Genomic DNA, 20,741 nt, shown 5'->3' with positions numbered 1-20,741 from the left:
TATAATGAAGGCTGACATTGCTCTGTCCCCATCTCAAACGGAGACTTCAGATCAGTTTTAAGGAAAACAGCCTGAGTTTTTAAAATGAGGTTGTTTTCACTCTAAAGAGAAGGAAAAAAATAGGTCTGCAGGAAGCAGCTAGATGTGCCCTACTCGGAGACCTTAATGGAACTTCCTGAGGTTTAGGCCCCAGGAAGTGGCGGGAAATGTAATCACAGCAGCTCACTGGCCTCCTTAAATTGTTTTGACAGCTTCCAAAGTAATGGAGGGGCGCCCGGGGGCTCCGTCGGTAAGCGCCTCACTTTGGCTCAGGTCATGCTTCCAAAGTAATGGAGGGGCGCCTGGGGGCTCCGTCGGGTAAGCGCCCCACTTCGGCTCAGGTCATGATCTCACGGTCCACGGGTTCAAGCCCCGCATTGGATCTGTGCTGACAGTTCGCAGCCTGGAGCCTGCTTCCGATTCTGTGTCTTCCTTGCTCTCTGCCCCTCCCCTGCTCACGTTCTGTCTCTCTCTCAATCAAAAATAAACAAACAGTAAAAAATTTTAAAGTAATGGGAAACATAGAAAAATTTAAAAAAAAGATTACCTATAGGCTCACCAGGGTAATAAAAATAAACATTTTCTTTAATGCATTTTCTTTCACTTTTTAAATATTCATAAGGCTTTATTTTTTCCCCACAGTTATAATTATACTGTATATACGGATTGGTTCCTCAGTATGTTTGGTTAATACTACATTAAAAGCACGTCCTGTATTATTTCACATTCTTTAGTCCACATTCTAGTTAACGATTTATTTTCCAGGAGTCGTTATAACTCCCAGCAGTTAACTATCGAGATTACTGTCAAACTGACAACTTGGCTTACAGAAGTCACTGCGGCGATGTTCCATGTTCGTGCATAAGATATGAGGGGGCCCGTGGGTGGCTCAGTTGGTTGAGTTTTGGAATCCTGATTTTGGCTCAGGTCATGATCCGAGGGTTGTGGGATCAAGCCTCATGTCAAGCCTGCTTGGGATTCTCTCTCTCCCCCCTGCCCCTCTCCCCTGCCCGTGCACACCCTCTCTCCCTCCCCCTGCCCCTCTCCCCTGCCCATGCACACTCTCTCTCTCAAAAAAAAGAGAAAGATGTGAAGTGTGGTCAAGCCCGAAGCCGTCATGCTGTTGGTGGAGGTGGCTGTGCACAGAGAGGGTTTGAAGGGGTAACAGAGACGTTATTTGGCGAGAGACCCCTGAGCGGCGGCGGGGCTGACCTCACGGCAACCTGGGCAAAGACAGTAAAACCAGCAGCCAGTCCTTACATATTGCTGAGCTGAGTTTGCTGGGCACTCTGCTTCATTGCACTTGAAATACATTTTTGTGAAATAGAGCGGTGGTCGAGACCCTGGGGGCTGCATAATCTTAAGATCTTGATAGATTTCGTAGGGAATAAAACTTGCTTGGTCCTTATTTCGTTTAACAAATACTGTACAGTCTCTTTCCTAAATGCTTTACATGCAGGAACTCTTTTATGTAGCCAGCTCTTTCCTGATGGCATGTGACATTTCTTTAAGCAGGAGCATTAAAATTTAGAGGACTTAAGTCGTGAAGACAGTAAATTTCTTTTTTTTTATCCTTCATTTACTGATTTTATTTTAATGCTATTACTCAGCATATGTTGGCTACATTAAACCGTTACAGTAAAAATTAAAATGAAAGTCATATGATTTATCCCCCTTTGGTTTTTTTAGATAATATATGCATTTATTTTATGAAAATATGGCTCTGGGCTCATATAAAATTTAGAAGTATACCTACAAACCAATAATGATAGCAAGGGGTTATGGTCTATTTTCTTTTTCTTTTTTTTTTTAATAGTTTATTTGCAAATTGGTTTCCATGTAACACCCAGTGCTTCTCCCCACAAGTGCCCCCCACCATCACCATCACCCCCTCCCTCCCTCCCCCTCCCCCTTCAGTCCATGGTTCGTTTTCAGTATTTCATAGTCTTTCATGATCTGTGTCCCTCACTCTCCCCAACTCTCTTTCCCCCTTCCTCTCCCTATGGTCTGCTGTTAGGTTTCTCCTGTTAGACCTATGAGTGCAAACATATGGTGTCTGTCCTTCTCCGCCTGACTTATTTCGCTTAGCATGACACCCTAGAGGTCCATCCACTTTGCTACAAATGACCAGATTTCATTCTTTCTCATTGCCATGTAGTATTCCATTGTATATATAAACCACATCTTCTTGATCCACTCATCAGGTGATGGACATTTAGGCTCTTTCCATGATTTGGCTATTGTTGACATTGCTGCTATGAACATTGGGATACATGTGCCCCTGTGCATCAGCACTCCTGTATCCCTTGGGTAGATCCCTAGCAGTGCTATTGCTGGGTCATAGGGGAGTTCTATCAATAGTTTTTTGAGGAGCCTCCACACTGTTTTCCAGAGCGGCTGCACCAGTTTACATTCCCACCAACAGTGTAGGAGGGTGCCTGTTTCTCCACATCCTTACCAGCATCTGTATTCTCTTGATTTGTTCATTTTAGTGACTCTGACCAGTGTGAGGTGGTATCTCAGTGTGGTTTTGATTTGAATTTCCCTTATGATGAGTGATGCTGAGCATCGTTTCATGTGCCTGTTGGCCATCTGGATGTCCTCTTTGGAGAAGTGTCTGTTCAGGTCTTCTGCCCATTTCTTCACTGGATTATTCATTTTTCGTGCATGGAGTTTAGTGACCTCCTTATATATTTTGGATCCTAGCCCTTTATCTGATATGCCATTTGCCACTATATTTTTCCATTCTGTGGTTGCCTGTTAGTTTTTTTGATTGTTTCCTTTGCCTTGCAGAAGCCTTTTATCTTGATGAAGTCCCAGTAGGTCATTTTTGTTCTTGATTCTCTTGCCTCTGGGGATGTGTCGAGGAAGGAATTGCTGCGGTTGAGGTCAAGGAGGCTATTTCCTACTTTTTCCTCAAGGGTTTTTATGGTTTCCTGTCTCGCATTCAGATCCTTTATCCATTTTGAGTTTATTTTTGTGAATGGTGTCAGAAAGTGGTCTAATTTCATTTTTCTACATGTTGCTGTCCAGTTCTCCCAACACCACCTGTTGAAGAGGCTGTCATTTTTCCATTGGACACTCTTTCCTGCTTTGTCAAAAATTAATTTACCATACATTTGTGGGTCCAGTTCTGGGTTCTCTATCCTATTCCATTGGTCCATGTGTCTGTTTTTGTGCCAATACCATACTGTCTTGATGATGACAGTTTTGTAGTAGAGGCTAAAGTCTGGGATTGTGATGCCTCCCGTTTTGGTTTTCTTCTTCAATATTACTTTGGCTATTCGGGGTTTTTTTGTGGTTCCATACGAATTTGAGGATAGTTTGTTCTAGCTTTGAGAAGAATGTTGGTGCAATTTTGATGGGGATTGCATTGAATGTGTAGATTGCTTTGGGTAATAATGACATTTTAACAATGTTTATTCTTCCGATCCATGAGCATGGAATGTTTTTCCATTTCTTTGTGAAGACAGTAAATTCCAATCAGTATAATTCTGAAAGTAGAATGAAATAACATTATAACCTGCTTTCTTGAAATAAAAAAAAATGACAGAAATAAACAAGATTAAAAAAAATCTAGCCGCTCTATGCCAGAAGAATTGTGGAAGAATTCTGTATTTCAAGTGTTTGGACCTGTTTGCAGATTATGTTTTACAATTGAGGACAATAAGGTCACCTTAATTAAAATAATGCAGCTGCCACTATTCTTTATTTTTTTCAAGGATACATACATTCTGATTGGAAGGGAATGGGAGAGGCTGAGCCGTTGCCTCTGGTAACCCCAATTTCAGGGAGCACCCGCCTACGCCAGCACTGCTCCTGTTTAGGAACGTGAAACTCTGTCCTGTTTTGAAAGATTTCAGGATAAACCTCACTCACTCTTTTCTGGACTTGATCCTGAACCTGTGGTTAGAATATAATTTGTGTCCAACTTTGCACTAAGATTTAGCCCACACCTTTCTGTTGAAGCCTCAGTGAAGATAAGGACGAACAGCTTCCTTTGTTGGGATAACATTGAACATACATGGAGATGTGATTTGATTTGTTCCCAACCTTCTCTTCTTTTTTTTTTTTAAATTATGTAAACCATTAAATTAATTAAATAATTAAAACAATTTTTTTAATGTTTATTTATTTTTGAGAGACAGAGCATGAGTAGGGGAGGGGCAGAAAGAGAGGAATCTGAAGCAGGTTCCAGGCTCTGAGCTATCAACACAGAGCCTGATGCCAGGCTTGAACTCATGAACTTGAGATCCTGACCTGAGCTGAAGTCAGACGCTCAACTGACTGAGCCCCACAGGTGCCTCCCCCAACCTTTCCTTTTTACCTGTGTGGCCCGCAGTTGAGGGGGAGAAAGGCATTACAGGTAATGAGGAGGGGGGAACACAAGCTATGGTGGGTTCAAATCTTATTTCTTTCCTTTCTTTCAGGTGGACAGCACAAAGCCTTTCGGTGAGAATACTTCAGAGCTTCTGTCCTGGAAGTCTAGGAGAAGACCCAAGTTTTCAAACTTCCCTTTTCCAGGGAGAAGAGGTACTGGAGTTTCTTGTTACTCCTGTATATTCCCCAGTGGGAAGGGATGCATCCTCCAAAATCTTTCATTCTTTTTTTTTTAATGTTTATTTATTTATTTTGAGAGAGACAGCACAAAGTGGGGGAGGAGCAGAGAGAGAGAGAGAGAGAGAGAGAGAGAGAATCCCAAGCAGGCTCTGCACTGTCAGCACAGAACCCAATGTGGGGCTCGAACCCACAATCCATGAGATCATGACCAAGCGTCAGATACTCAACTGACTGAGATACCCAGGCGTCCCCTAAATCTTCTTTCATTCTGAAGCATCCAAAGTTTCTTTGGAAACTCCTTGGCCTAATTGTCAGGTGCCATCCAGCTGTGGAGTTTGTAGGCAGACGTTCCCCCGAGCAGAGGCCGGGAGAAGCCGACCCCTTCCGGGTCCCCCTGGCTGTGGAAGGAGAATGCTCTGAGTGGTACCATCACCGGGTGTCCCCCGCCTGGGCTGGAGGAGCAGGGGCTTGTCCTGATGTGGACACCCTCGAAGGCACCGCACACAGCTAACCGAGGATGCTCGGCATTTCTCTAGAAGGGAAGAAGCAGAGGGTGGGGAGGGGGGGCTGGTGGAGATCACAGCTTTGCTTTACAAGATGCCAGGTCAGCAAGAGGGGTGCCAGCTCAACCTGAAGCGGTTAAGGTAGGGAGTCTCACGTGGGCTGTCAGGACCCTTCTGCATTCTTTAAAAAAAGTTTGCTATGTTCATTTATTTTTGAGACAGAGACAGAGGCATGAGGGGGGGAGGGGCAGAGAGAGAGGGAGACGCCGGATCTGAAGCAGCTCCAGGCTCTGAGCCGTCAGCACAGAGCCCCACTCGTGGCTTGAATCCCCCAGATGTGAGATCATGAGCTGCAGTCGGACACTTAACCGACTGAGCCACCCAGGTGCCCCAGGACCCTTTTGCATTCTTAAATATTATTGAGGACCTCAAAGAGCTTTTGTTTATGTGGATGATATCTTTTTTTTTTTAATTTTATTGTCAAATTGTTTTCCATACAACACCCAGTGCTCTTCCCCTCAAGTGCCCTCCACCCTCACCACCACCTCTCTTCCCCTAATAATATTAAAACCTGAGTTATCTTTCTCTCATTCTCTCACGAGGGAATTTTCCAGAAGCTACATGTGTCATGACATCACCACTCTGCGTGGCTAATGGAATGTGTGCTTGCAATATGCCTGTATTTTACAAATTTCCCAGTTTTTTACAAATTTCCCAGTTTCAGTTTCTAATATGCTAACTATTAATAGCAAGCACACATTCCATTAGCCACGCAGAGTGGTGATGTCACGACACATGTAGCTTCTGGAAAATTCCCTCGTGAGAGAATGAGAGAAAGATAACTCAGGTTTTAATATTATTAGAACAGTTTTGACTCTGCAGATCTCCCGGAGGTTGCTGGGGAGCCCTGGGGAGGTCCCCGGACCGTATGTTGAGAGTCACTGAGTTCATGCATCCCTTGGTGGCATTTACCTTCTGACGTGTCAGCTCCCAAGGTCACAGCAGTGAAGTCCATCCATTCCTGAACCTGATAAAAATTCTTAGGCGAGCAATGCTGGCCTATTTTCTTGACTCCTGGTGGAACTGGACCGAGATCATTCCTGACAACACGTTCCCTATTTTAGGCTTACAGGCTTGCACTTTTAAGGGGCTGCTCAGAGTCCTTTAGTAATTTAAACCAGTGTTCCCGGATCGCCGCGACTGTTAGCAGCCAGCCAAGGACAGAGTGCAGGGTTGGAAGCAGAAAGTGCTTTATCACCTCTGACATCTAATTTAAGTCCTTTGGGTTGAAACTCACCCACGCGGCCTATAAAAGCAGCAGCTGCCTTCCCTAGGACTGAGATCAAGCGACGGCAAGGGTCCTCTCCCGGGGAGGGCACGTGGGGCTCCATGCGGGCCCAGCACCACATGGGTCTCGGCCTCTTGGTCTCTTCTGACTCCCGGCCGGTGGAGAGCTGAGGTCCCAGAGTGTGCAGGGCGCACCTACCTTCAGAGAAGATGTTCAGGCCTCGGGGCTCTCAGATCCTTGCAATCCCTGCAGGTCCCGAGACAGACCTTTGCTCAGGTCACCCTACGCTCATTCATCCAGGCCTAAGGCAGAATGAAGCCTGGGCTTCTCAACCTTGAATGTGCCTTTGAATCACCTGGGGCTCTTATTAAACTGTGGATTCTGATTCAGGGCTGGGGTGGGGCTGGGCGCCTTCTTTTCTTATGGGCTTTCCAGTAATAACAGTGTGGCTGGTGCACGGACTGCACTTTGAGAAGCAAGAGAACAGGGCAGGCCCCTGGTGAAAGGCAGTGATCCAAGCCAGTAGCAAGGGGCTTTCTAGAAACAGGGCAGACCTGTGGCTGAAAGGGCCTTAGTATTCCCTGCTCCCTGCTCAGCCAGGAGAGCTTCTGTGATGAGATGGTCTCACACACACACACACACACACACACACACACACACACACACACACCTGCATGCCAGGAGGATGTGGCGATTACCAGTCTTTAAAAGGCCCCTGTCAGTATTCAGTAGTCTCCCTTGATCTGTGTCTCTCACTCTCCCCAGCTCTCTTTCCCCCTTCCTCTCCCCATGGTCCCCTGCCAGGTCTCTCCTGTTAGACCTATGAGTGCAAACATATGGTATCTATCCTTCTCTGGACTGAAGGGGGGGGGGGAGGGAGGGAGGGGGTGATGGTCATGTTCGGGGGCACTTGTGGGGAGAAGCACTGGGTATTATATGGAAACCAATTTGACAATAAACTATTTAAAAAAAAAAAGAAGATGTGGTGTATATACACAACGGAGTACTACATGGCAATGAGGAAGAATGAAATCTGGCCATTTGTAGCAAAGTGGATGAACCTCGAGGGTGTCATGCTAAGCGAAATAAGTCAGGCGGAGAAGGACAGATACCACATGTTGTCACTTGTAAGTCTAACAGGAGAAACCTAACAGGAGACCATGGGAAGGGGAAGGTGGGGGAAATGAGTTGGGGAGAGAGAGTGAAGCAAATCATGAGAGACATTTGAATGCTAGGAACAAACTGAGGGCTAAAGAGGGAGGGGGGAGGGGAAGGTCTGATGGTCATGGAGGGGGGCACTTGTGGGGAAGAGCACTGGGTGTTATATGGAAACCAACTTGGTAATAAACTATTAATAAAAAAATAATAAAAGGCCCTTTTTGTATCTTCCTTCGTATTGCCCATGGCAGAGGGACGTTAGCAGTCCATGAAAAGCCGTATCACTGCCCAAGCCCCACACCAGAGTGGGACACCACAGTATCCTTGGCACAGCCTTGCAAATAGTCATTCCAGAAGCATTTTCTCCCTGAATTTGGAAGAACCCAGTTTAGTCTTGATTTAGCCTGTGTGTATGTATTCCTGCACTTTCTAGCCATCTGACCATCCCTGGCTCGCGGTCTGCGCACGTTCTCCTGATTGTTAGGCTAATCCTAATGCTTCCCCCTTTCCTGCATCGTGTTTTCCCAAGCCCTTGCCTGTTCGTTGTCTCCACTTAACATTCAGGTCTACCTGGGCCAGGTATGCTGGAGACTTGTGCGTAACTAGGATCTCCGTGTGAACCAAATGTGAAGGGGAGGGCAGAAGAGGCAGAGGGTATGCACTTTATGAGAGTCACACGGTTTTCTCTTAGGCTCTGGGCAACCGGGAAACGTGAGTTTTGTGTTCCAGGCCACGTGAGGATGACGGAGTTTACTGCTTCACTTAGACCCTCCGTTGCCCTTTCCACGTCCCTGTGTGGTGTCATTAGTAATATAACTTCATTGGACCTCAAGAGGACAGAAAAACTCAGAGACAGGATTACTGTGACTCGAGGGACACATAAAAGTCGACAGTGTAATTTACAAGGGAGCGCTGAGATTCTTTAATAATTCATTCATGCGTCATAGTTTTGTGCTGCTGGGAGAGAGACCTAACAGCAGTTTTAGGGGTTACTGGTAACAATGAGTCACTGAAACACCTGTTCCTCTTTCTTCTAGCTTCTTCTCTTGACAGCCTTGCCACTAACGTGAAGGTAATTGTAGAAGTAGCATTTGTAAAATGATTTATACCCAGCTTCTCAGGTCGGTTCTTGTGCGTTCCCCAAGCAGGGGTGGAAGGGGTGTTTCTAGCAAGTGCTGCTTGTGGACTTGCTGTAGATTCACTAGACTTCAAGAGCTGCCCAGGCGCCATGTGGACGCTCTGCGTGGTTGCTCTGTTCCCCGCGCATAAGCTCTTTCCATCTGTAGGACAAACCACCACCGTGGATAACCCCAGTCCCTGCTTTACCAGTAGGCATTTTTATTGATTTTTCCCCCCGAATACTTTTTATAATACACAGAGGTGGTAAACCACTTGCTTTTGAAGTTAGGTTTGTCAAGGTGAAGGGCTCGCACTGTTAGGTACAACATTAAATAGATGTAGGCAGAGAAATGGAGTCTACTGAGCTTTTGATGCTATGACCTTTAAATGTTTTATTTAAAAAATTTCATATTTATCAAACCCGATAATCCCTTCTCCTCTCAATCAAGTCCAGAGCATGAGTTTATTTTGGCTTGTTACTATCCACCAAACGGGCAGAGTTTTGGTTCTCTTTCCCTTGCCCTTGACTCCTGAGCATTTTGTTTCTAGTGTCGCCTCCTCCTGCTGCTCTTTTACTGCAGGTCCCTGGGGGCAGGTCCTCACTTAGCTTGCCCCCTTCCTCATCCCACCCACCCCCAGCTCTAAATTGAGCAGACGAAAGCAAAATTACAACTAAAGAGTAATGCACATTGTCACGTAGGTTATCAAAGAGCCAGATGAGCGGATTATTTTAAGGAAAGAATCACCATCAGCTTTAGATTCGAGGAAGTTCGGAAAAGCGTCGCCCAGTTACAGTTACCAAGGGGATGCCAATTTCCGCCCGGAAGCTTCCTCTGCCACCTGCCAGCATTCCAGGTCTTCCAGCCCTCTTCTGGATCGACCTCTTCTTCGAGAAAGGTCAGCGGCCAGTGGCCATCTGTGACCTGAAGAGTGTGCTGTGGTAAAGCCTGGTACCTTCATCAGTTTGCTTCCTTAGGAGGGTTCAGCTGGTGACATGAAAAATCACTATTTCTTTTCAAATCATTTTAGAAGGAAGGATCGAGCCTTTTCTCTTGCCTGTGGGAAGCATACCTCAGAAGGTTTGTTGAAAATGGGACAGACAGCTAACTTGGCACAGATACTGTTTATCCATTTTTATCTTTAAGTTAAACTCTCAAGCGTTTGATTTCTTTCTTTTTTATATACAATATTTTAATGTTTATTTATTTTTGAGAGAGGATGAGAGACAGAGTGTAGGCGGAGGAGGGGCAGAGAGAGAGGGAGGCACAGAATGTGAGGCAGGCTCCGTGCTCTGAGCTGTCAGCACAAAGCCCCATGTGGGGCTCCAACCCACAAACTGCGAGATCATGACCTGAGCTGAAATTGCACGCCCAACCAACTGAGCCACTTGGGCGCCCCAAGAGTTTGATTTCAGCAGTGTAAAAGTGCTCACTGTAGAAAGTTGGGAAATTGCAGAAAAACAAAAAGGGGAGAAAAAAATCACCCATAGTCCTGCTGCCCAAAGACAGGAATTATTAACATGTAGGTATATTCTCTCTCTTTCTAGATATGTTTTCTGGGTTTATTTCTATGATTGTCACAGATGATAAACCCCCCACAATTGCACATATGTGGTAGGCAGGCCAGAAACTGTATTTTCCAAATTGTACTCTGTAGTAAGATGAGCAGCTACCCAGTTGGCCTGGAATGATTCTGACTTTGGCTCTTTTTTTCTTTTTTAATTTTTAATGTTATTTATTTATTTATTTAAAACATTTTTTTAACATTTATTTATTTTTGAGAGACAGAGCATGAGTGGGGGAGGAACAGAGGGAGAAGGAAACACAGAATTGAAGCAGGCTCCAGGCTCTGAGCTGTCAGCACAGAACCCGATGCTGGGCTAGAACCCACAAACCGTGAGATCATGACCTGAGCCGAAGTCGGCTGCTTAACTGACTGAACCACCCAGGTGCCCCTGTTTTTTATTTATTTTTGAGAGATGAGAGAGACAGTGTGAGCAGGGTAGTGTCAGAGAGAAAGGGAGACACAGAATCCGAAGACAGGCTCCAGGCTCTGAGCTAGCTGTCAGCACAGAGCCCGATGCGGGGCTCGAACCCACTAACCATGAGATCATGACCTGAGCCGAAGTCTGATGCTCAACCGACTGAGCCACCCAGGTGCCCCTGACTTTGGCTCTTAAAATCCTGCATTCTGGGAAACACCTTACTCCCAAGGAAACCAGGACAGTGTGGACACCTTAATGCCAGGAAGTGGCATTGAAGATAATATTTTTAAGACAGCTTTTAAAAATGAATAACTGACATCTGACATTCTCTTAGTCTCGGGTGTACGACATCTTGATTCTGTATGTGTACAGACTACCAGATGCTCACCACAGTGCACACCTGTCGCCATACATAGTCATGGTTTCATTTTTCTTGTGATGGCAATTCTGAAGGTTTATTCTCTCAGCAACTTTTAAATATGCAGTATGGTATTAACTCTAGTTGCCATGCTGTCCATTACATCCCTAGGACTTATTTTATTATTGTTTTTTAAATTATTGATTTTTGAAAGACAGAGAGAGAGAGCAAGCAGGGGAGGGACATAGAAAGAATCCCAAGCAGGCTTCATGTTGTCAGCACAGAGTCCGATGCGGGGCTCGAACTCACAAACTGTGAGATCATGATCATGAAGTCAGATGCTTCACTGACTGAGCCACCCAGGGGCCCCTGGAAATGCTCACATTGAAGGCCTTTCTCCTGTTCTCTGAGAACAGGAGAACTTAGCAGAGGATGTAAAAACAAACATGTATACGGAGAGCTTTCTACGGGCAGGACTTTGAGAGTAGTGTGGACCAAGTGTTATCAGAGTTTGCAGGAGGAAGGAATGCTTCATGGGGGGGGTCGTGTTCCCCATGTGGGCCTTGGGGGAAGGGGATTGGATTCTGATAGAGTTAATGGAGGGCAGGGATTGGAGGTGAGAAGCCAGAGGGCCCTGGCAGCTTCTAGAAGTTAGAGCAGCTTGGGGGAATGGTGGGTGCCAAGGCTGAGGGTCTGAGGGACCGTGGAAGCCAAGCTAAGGAGTTTAGGCTTTGTTGGAAGGCAGTTGGGAGCTTTTTCAAGGTCATTCTCAGGAGTTAGGACATTGGAGTGTAGATCAGATTTTTATCCTCTACCTCTGAGGAATCAGCAAATTCTGTGTGCCCAAAGTCACTCTAAGTAGAGAACTTTGGAACTAATTGGACTACAAGTTTGTAAATAAGGCCACCACCAACTGTGCCCAAGGACACACGGCCATGGAAAGGCCATGCGCTTTGCCCAGGGCTGTACAGTCTTTATTATACATTAATTATATGATTTCAACATATTGCTAACTTTCTTTAGGAGTTTTTAGAAAATAATGTTTGTACTTTTTTTTTAAATCTTAGCATAGATTTTTTAAAAATGTTTATTATTTTTGAGAGAGAGAGAGAGTGAGTACAAGCATGGAGAAGGGTAGAGAGAGAGGGAGACACAGAATGAGAAGCAGGCTCCAGGCTCTGAGCTGTCACCACAGAGCCCGACGTGGGGCTTGAACCCCCGAACCATGAGATCATGACCTGAGCTGAAATGAAACTAAGCCACCCAGGCACCTCAGATTTTGTGCTTTTCATAATCGAATTCCCAATTCTGCCTCGGAATTTAGGAATCGGTACCCACTCCCATCCCAAAAATGAATGAATGAACGGATGAATTCAGTCACTCAAGAAATATTTATTAAATACCTACTACGGTATTTGATACCAATGAAGTCCTGGGATAAGCTATTAACCTAAGAGTCCCAGTTCCAATTTCGGATATTAAAAAAAAATTTTTAAATATTTACTTTTGAGAGAGAGAAAAAGAGGGAGGGAGAGAGGCAGAGAGAGGGAGACACAGAATCCAAAGCTGTCAGCACAGAGCCCGATGTGAGCCTTGAACCCACAAACCATGAGATGATGACCTGAGCCAAACTCTGACACTTAAGGACTGAGCCACCCAGGCACCCCCCCCTCCCCAACACTGCTAATATCACACATTAACGTAATCATGACAAAATGTCACTGGGCGAAGTGCTATGAATGAGGGACAAATGGACTCCAGGTGCATGTAATTGGGGAGCTGGCTTCCTCTCCAGGAGGGCATGGGGGGGCTTTGCTGAGACGTGGAGTTGGGGTTGGGGTGGGGGCGGCAGCAGGCCGGGCCTGTGGAGCAGAGCTGGCGGATGTGGGAGGGAGAAAATGCGACCTAAGTGGGGAACTGAAAGGCACCCTAAGGTATGGGGTTAGATTGGGTCCACAGGGCCTCAAGTAAATGAGATAAACAATAAATTCCTGGGCACCTGGGTGGCTCTGTCAGTCAGTTGAGCGTCTGACTCTTGATTTTTGGCTCATGTCCTGATCTCCTAGTTCAAGAGATCGAGCCCCGTGTTGGGCTCTGCACTGATAACAGAGCCTGCTTGGGATTCTCTCTTTCTCTCTCCCTCCCTCTCTGTCTTTCTCTCTCTCTGTTCCTCCCCTGCTCACATGAGCATGCACCCACGCTCTATCCCTCTAAATAAATAAACACTTAAGAAAAAGTCCTTGTGGTGGAAAATAATTGGGATTATGTTTCGTGTTACACGTTGGCGGACTAATTTTTTCAGTGTGAAAGCAGGATTTATTCTTTCGAGAAATATCTGAAACGCGCAGAAAAGTAGGAAGCAGAAAAGGACCCCCCCCCCCCAGGCCATCACACTGCGGTGGTTTGTATCCATCAGGATGGGGTTCACATAGACGCTGAACCGCACTTTGTGCGCACATCACCTGTTACAGGTTTTCTTACTCATAAGCTGTAAGCGGCAGCCCCCAGCGCTCTGTGCCCGCCTCTCTGAGCTGTCTCATTTTCTGGGCAGATCCCACCTTTCTTCTCAGTCCACGTGGAGGAAGATCCACGAGAGGGTGTGCAGCCTCCTGACGTCCCACCGGGCCCAGCAACACCCGAACAAGGTGGGGCTTCTGCGGAAGCGCGGTCGGGAACAGGGGGTCACGGTCTCCGAGGGGGCGTCGGGGAGACAGACGTTAATCCAGCAACTGTAGAAATAAACGTAAAGTTGTGACACTCACCAGGGAGGGTGCATGGCGGCCCGAGAGCGTCCGAAAGCGGGTATTGACGTGGCTGGGGGAGGACACCCGGGGGCTTCCGTCGGATCCATGGGTAGCACCTGCTGTGATGCAGAGCCTGCATCGTCGGGGAGCCGGGTCCCCTCGAGGGCCGAGGGAGGAGCCCTCGCCGGCCGCAGCACAGCCCCGCGGGCCTGCAGGGGGGTCCGAGGCCAGGGCAGTCTGTGGTCTGGGAGGAGATTTTAAGAGTTAATAAAATGTTTTGGCTGTATCACTTATGGGGTGTGGGCAGTGTTTCTAACCCACAGACAGACATACCCAGTACCCAGTCTGCTGCAGAGCGCAGCCCTGAGCTGCCGGACCTGCGGCTGGTCCAAAATAATTCCAGTGAGAGGCTAACAGCGCCCCCAGTGGTTGGGTTGAGCGACACCAAGTAGTAGTTGAAATGGTGTCTTGAGTTACGGAAACACTGGTATATTCTGGAAATATAGGGTGACACTCATAAATGAATATTGAGGTGCCTGGTGGCTCAGTCGGTTAAGCGACTGACTTCAGCTCAGGTCATGATCTCACGGGTCATGGGTTCAAGCCCCGCGTTGGACTCTGAGCTGACAGCACAGAGTCTGGAGCCTGCTTCAGATTCTGTCTCCCTCACTCGCTGCCCCTCCCCTGCTCGTGCTCTGTCTCTCTGTCTCTCTCTCTTTCTCAAAAATAAATAAAAAATTAAAAAATTAAATAAAAAATAAATAAATGCGTATCGGTTTTCATGGAGACGGTTGTGAATTACTTTGCTTCCTCCCAGCAAAATCGTTGGCTTTGCTTTGTTAATTTTCAATCTTTTCAAGGAAGGGAATGCGTTCAGAATGCAAAAAGAAGGAAAGGAAGGGAGGAAGGGAGGGAGAAGAAAAAAGAGGGAAAAGAGAAAGTATCTGCATGCACTTACATTTACAGTAAACCCCATGTAAGGGGCCATGGGCCTTTTTTTTTTTTTTAAAGTAGGCTTCATGCCCAGTGCGGAGCCCAATGCGGGCGTTTGAACACAATGACCCTGAGATCAAGACCTGAGCCGAGATCTGGAGTCATTTGCTTATGGGTCTGAGTCACCTAGGCGCCCCCCTCTGTGGGCCTCTCAAATGCAGAAGTGCACATCTGAGTTAGCTGATCTGTATGACACTCTGAGTAATGCAGTTGCTGGGTTTGTTTTTGTTACAGAAATATCCTATCTCTGAAACAAAATATACCCTTGAAAGACCAAGCTACCCGCTGAAGAAATACCCGGTGCACGAACAGAGATATTTTTAAGCTGGTGTGTTATGTAAGTGAATGGCTTAAGTGCTGCTTCTTGTTTTGATGTGTTTAAATAATTTCCTGCTGCAGGTCAACATGAAGTAACTAGAAAATGTGGTGGACAGGAGACGGGGCAGAGACCTCAGAACCATGTCCTTTATCCACGCGGTGGGACCACAGCACGCATGTCTGTGGTCTGCTAGCCCTGTCTCCGTCTCTGTCTCTCTCTCTCCTCCCTCCCACCCTCTTATTTAATGGTGTGTCTTTTAGCTCTAGGCTTTCTTTCAGCCACAGGGCCTTTGCACATGTTGCCCTCCATCTAGAATACTGCTTCCTGACTCTGCTTGGGTCACTTCCATTCATCCTTCAATCTCATGACCAAAAAAAGGTATCAAAGGATACACTTTCAGCCCTCTGCACTTTTCTTTCATAAAGCATGACAATTTATGTAAGTTGATTGTTTTATGAGGGGTTGATTGCCCCTTCTTACTTGCATGAAACCTTCCCAAGGTCAGGGACTCCGTCTCTCCTGCTCACTGTTTTACAGCCAGACTTTGGCATCCAACAGTGGAAGCCCATTTACCGTAGATGAATTCAGCTGCATGTAGTTGGGGTGTGCCCTGAGCAGGCTCCTGCCTCAACACCACCGCCCCGCTCCCGTCCTGTGTCAGATCCCCTTCCCCCGTGGTTGGTGCTGTGTGAGTATCCCTTTAGTGTCGAGTGAGGTGGCGAGGCGGCGCTAGGATTCAGGTATGTGGTAAGTAGTCGGCCATATGGTGGGGTGAATTCTCTTCTCTTCCTTTCCTACCTGGGCCTACAATTAGAGTAGCTCTTGCTTGCGAAGTGTTCCTGAGTGCCGGGAATTGGTCCGAACGCTTCGTGTGCATTAGATGAGTGAACTTCTGATCCTCACAGCAACCCTATGAAGTAGGTTCTGTCATTAGTCCCATTTCACAGATAGTGAAACTGAGGCCCAGGGAGGTTAAGTGCTGTGCTCAAGGTCACATGGCCAGTGAGTGGTGTGGCTAGGAATACAGACCCAGGGAGCCTGGCTTCAGCAACCATGCCTTAAAGCCGTTACCTTCTGTGGCCTCCCCAAACCTAAAGTGTGTGACAGGGGGGCCCTGGGGAGAAGAGCAGAGCCCCTGGTGTGTTATGTAAGTGAACGGAAGTCTGAGCAGAGTCTGTGGACGGTGCCCTTGCCCATCTCCCCGGGGTCCTGTGCGGTGGTATTACATAGTCCCTAGCATCCTAGCAACGTCAAGATCATCATGAGTCTTTTTAAACCATGAACGAGTGTGGGATGATATGCTAGGTTTTCGCTGTAGTTGGGCATCAGAAAATCTGGCTTGAGGGTCACTCACACTTTAGGGCACAAGTGGCCTCCCCCCCCCCCCCCCGGGCCGACCAGGCCTCACCGCCTCTACCGCTGGGGAGTGGGGGGGACAGCTCGGTGACAGCCCATTCTCGAGCTTCTACCGCAGAACGTTCTGCTGGGCAGATTAAAGGATGGATTCTGGGCCACGGACTCTCCAGTTGCCAAAATCGTCATCTCGGCATTTATTAGGCAATTATACGGAACAGGGCCCACGTGCTCAGTGAATGCCGAGTTGTGTTGGCTTTCAACACGGGTGATATCAAGTTCCATACAACCAGCTGAGGAGTGGATGCTGATGGGAGGGGAGAGAGTGAAGAACAAAGAGCGAGTACCCCTTCTTAGAAGGTGGGTTTCCGTGGGGCGCCTGGCTGGCTCCGTCCGGTAGAGCGTGTGACTCTTTACCTCGGGGTCATGAGTTTGACCCTCTTGTTGGGGGCAGAGTTTCCTTAAAAGAAAGAGAAATGAAAATAGGTTTCTTTCACAACACGAGTTCCCAGCCAGTGGTTTGGAATATTCTCCCAGGCCTTCTCGGAAGCGCTCCATACGGCTCCCCGCCACCCGCACTGCTCAGTCTGGCGCTCCTGGGGAGGCAGGGTCCTGGAGGGCCATGTCCATGAAGGTGCTCAAGGGTGCAAGAAACACAGGCGACTTCGGCTCATCTTAAGCAAACAGGGCATGTATTACAAGGATGCTGAGTATTTCAGTGAATCTAGGGAGGATCCAGACAGGCAAGATCAGGCCACTAAGATTGGACCCTGGAGTCCCCGCCGTGGGTCAGGAAGACAGTCCAGAGAGGACATCCGCTGGAGGTCCCAGGGGCCTCCACTCTTGTCCCCAGCCTTGCTTTCCTCAGGGACCCACTCCTGCTTGGCACTCCGACTTTTACCGCTTGCCTTCGCCACTGCCGCTTTTTGGCTGTTGGTCCGGTGTCCCTCCTGGGTTCCCAGGGGTCTTAACGCTGGGGGACGTGAGACAGTGGCCTCCTACCGCAAATGGGCCAGCGATTCTTGACCCAGAAACAGTGACTCCAGCTGTCTGACCAGGGAACAGGTGGGAGAACTGGGTAGAGGGGGTTGGAATGCATCTGTTTCTTCTTATTCTGGATGATTTGAGACTTGGTACTTTTGGTATAAAACAGATTATTCCTTGTATATTTTCAAGTGGTTAAAATTGTATAAACCATGAACATAGAGTTTTGTGTTATGTGAATTTTGCCACCAAACCCCCCCCAGAACCATCCATGTATCACTACCCACCTCCCCGATTATCCCTAGTTCTCTTGGAAGGCGTGGTTGTCTCTGCCTCTTGGTCCTTACCATGTGTGGGAGCTGACTGCCTGCATCTGGCCCGTGCTCGCTGAGACTCCACTTTCACGGGTGAGCTTACAGGGCTGGCCTCTGTGACGCCTCCGGGGCCCCCAGGCCACCTCAGGCCGGCTGCCTTGTTCCCAAAGGAACCTCCACGTAGCACCTCATCCCTGCAGCCATGTCTTAGTCAGTTTTCCTTGTGAAAACCGTCCCAGGAAGGGGACAGAGACGGACCAAATGGCACCAGCCCCAGCCCGCGGAACGTTCCGGCACCATGGCTGGTCTGGAGCAGAGGCCAGTCCTCGAGGAATCCTGCCAGTCAGAGGGTGGGCCTCGTGTCCTCAGACACAGACAAGAACGGTAGCACAACAACCTCTCTGAAATTACAGAAAAGCAGGGGTGTCTCGGGGGGGTGGGGAGTGGGGGGGACTCAGTCGGTTAAGGGCCCAACTCTTGATTTTGGCTCAGGACATGGTTTCGCAGTTCATGAGATCGAGCCTCATGTCAGGCTCTGTTCTGACAGCATGGAGCCTGCTTGGGATTCTCTCTCCCTCTCTCTCTGCCAATTTTTTTCTTTCTCTCTGTCTCTTAAAAATAAATAAATGTCAGGGCACCTGGGTGACTCAGTTGGTTAAGCATCCGACTTCAGCTCAGGTCATGATCTCACGGTTCGTGGGTTTGAGCCCCGCGTCGGGCTCTGTGCTGACCCCTAGCTCAGAGCCTGGAGCCTGCTTCTGATTCTGTGTGTCTTTGTCTATCTGCCCCTCCCCTGTTTGCGCTCTCTCAAAAATAAATAAATGTAAAAAAAATTAAAATAAATAAATAAATGTTAAGAACAACTAAAGAATAGTAAAATGGAAATAAAACAAGAAACAACAACAAAAGAAAGGACAAAGATGAATTAAAATGCTGGTTTCTGCCTCTGATCCGCGTCCGCTCATTAGGCCTCCAGGGCCTCTGACAGCGGCTGGCAAGGCTTTCAGCCTCACTTTGTCTGCACTGGGCGGGCAGGGGACCGTTCACCCCCGTCACAGGGGCCCCTTTATCTCGCTTACAACCTCGGCAAAAAGCAAAGCGGCACCCTGACGGCCAGCTCCGAGCTCGGGGGACCCCTCTCCCGGGTTCAGTCACCGGCTCGGGGCGATGTGTCATCTGGTGTTTAAGGGGACTGTGCAATGGATGATGACACATGTCCCTTCATCCCGGACCTCTGGTCTTGTCAGCCTGACGGACCACACAGGTTGGGACGTGCACCCAAATCCCTGGGCCAGCGGTCCTCACTGAGTGTCAGAATCACCTCGGGGGCCCCACCCGGGGCCAATCCAACTGGAGTGTCTTTGGATGGTGCCCAGAATAGGTATTTTTATAAATGTTCTTAGGGAGGTTCTGATGCACACTTAGGATTGAGCGTCCTGCAGGCAGCCTGAGGTGGGGGACTTGGAACATGCTCCGCCCCCGAGTCCTATGCCGACCCTCTCCGTGCTCAGTATATGCTCGTGTGCCATAGGATAGAATTGGTTGGGGCACGTTTAACAGTTCAGCTCGGTTTCTCACACTCACTGTGTGCCAAGGACCGTGCTCACTCCTCACAGGAACACGGGGAGGAAGACACTCCACTTATCATCGTCCTGATGGGACACAGAGAAGTCAGGTAACCTGCCCAAGGTCACACAGCTGCTCTGTCAGGCTTCCCTAAGGTCGCCTCCCTCGGCAGGGAACGTAGAGGGGGCTCAGACACAAGGGATCTCGGGAAGAGCTACGTGCCTAGATTAGGATCGCGTGACATCGGCTTCTTCTCGCCGGTCCTGATCGTTTCCCTTTTTCTCAGCACCACGTGCGGTGTGTGACCTTCCCAGCTTCACAGGGGAAACCGGAGGAGCGTCACGAAGAACTCACTTATCGAGCCAACGGACACGTCCTTCGAAAGAACTGAATGACAAATGTTTGTTCTCACCCCCTCAAATCAACCCCTGTACTGAGTCCTCTGTACCTCGGTAAGAGTCGTTGATTAAAGTGTTCCTTGTGTGGGGCTCCTATTTCCTTGTCAAGCCGGAAAATTTGTGATATGCTTTGTGTTTGCGCTTCTTTTGAGCCTGAACTAGAAAATAGCTGCGGTTGGGTGGCAGGTGCTTTTAATCTGGAGCGCCTACAGAATTCCAACAGCCGGAGGACGTCTCTGCAGGTGCTCCTCATTTGTGGCAGCCGATGTGTTCGTGGAAAGTTTTTGTTTTCTAGTTTATTTTGAGAGAGAGAGAGAAAGGGAGAGAGGGAGGGAGAATACCAAGCAGGCTCCAGACCGTCAGCGCAGAGCCCGATGTGGGGCTCGCACTCAAGAACTGAGAGATCATGACCTGAGCCAAAACCTAGAGTTGAACACTGACCCAACTGAGCCACTCGGCTGCCCCTCTTGAAACGTTTTTAAAATATTTTCTTCCTCCCCCTCCTTCCATCCCTCCCTCCCCCTTCCCTTTCTCCCTCCTTCCCTCCTCTGTTTACATTTTACTTGAGCTAGAGGAAGCTGCTATTTAGAGGAATAAGTCAAATCTTCCAGGAAAAACTGTCACCATGATTTTTCTCTTTATGGTAAATCTGGGTTTTGCTGTTGTGTGCTTTTGCTTAATAAATTTTTTAATGTTTGTGCATTTTTGAAAAACAGTGCAAGTGGGGGAGGAGCAGAGAGAGAAGGAGACACAGAATTCGAAGCAGAATCCAGGTTCTCAGCGGTCAGCACGGAGCCTGACACAGGGCTCGAACCCACCAACAGCGAGATTATGACCTGAGCCAAAACCAGATGCTCAACCACTGAGCCACCCAGGAGCCCCTGTTTTTTTAGTGTTAGGCTTGATTTACATGAAGTCCACTGAAAATTTAGAAAGAGGGAGCATTATGTCAGGAGAATTCAGATCTTGCTCTAAAGGGTCACTTTCTAGGACACATTTATAAGAGGAGGCTAATTTCTTTGGATTATAGTTTAAGTCATCTTTCTTTCACATTACCCCCA

The 20,741-nt window shown here is 47.9% G+C and overlaps 1 protein-coding gene across 10 annotated transcripts in view; it reads left to right on the top strand.

The window, feature by feature from the left end:
* The window catches only part of SPATA6L (spermatogenesis associated 6 like), a 55,121-nt gene extending 35,345 nt beyond the window's left edge, over positions 1-19,776 (top strand). For 4 of the 10 annotated variants that reach the window (XM_029919771.1, XM_029919763.1, XM_029919772.1 and 1 more), the window contains 5 exons: positions 4,470-4,572; positions 8,586-8,620; positions 9,368-9,564; positions 13,561-13,654; positions 19,569-19,776. In XM_029919771.1, coding sequence (XP_029775631.1) covers positions 4,470-4,572; positions 8,586-8,620; positions 9,368-9,564; positions 13,561-13,654; positions 19,569-19,673 — 534 coding nt within the window. In that variant the 3' untranslated portion in view covers positions 19,674-19,776. Of the gene's footprint in view, positions 1-4,469; positions 4,573-8,585; positions 8,621-9,367; positions 9,608-9,696; positions 9,747-13,560; positions 13,655-14,980; positions 15,084-19,568 lie in introns of those variants that run through there. The other 6 variants (XM_029919766.1, XM_029919764.1, XM_029919765.1 and 3 more) reach the window with 6 other exon arrangements.
* The last annotated feature ends 965 nt before the right edge of the window (positions 19,777-20,741 follow it).

The sequence above is a fragment of the Suricata suricatta genome, chromosome 13, assembly GCF_006229205.1.
Source record: "Suricata suricatta isolate VVHF042 chromosome 13, meerkat_22Aug2017_6uvM2_HiC, whole genome shotgun sequence".
Lineage (NCBI taxonomy): Eukaryota > Metazoa > Chordata > Mammalia > Carnivora > Herpestidae > Suricata > Suricata suricatta.
The sequence above is the reverse complement of the archived record's forward strand: the minus strand, read 5'-3'. Positions and strand labels throughout refer to the sequence as shown.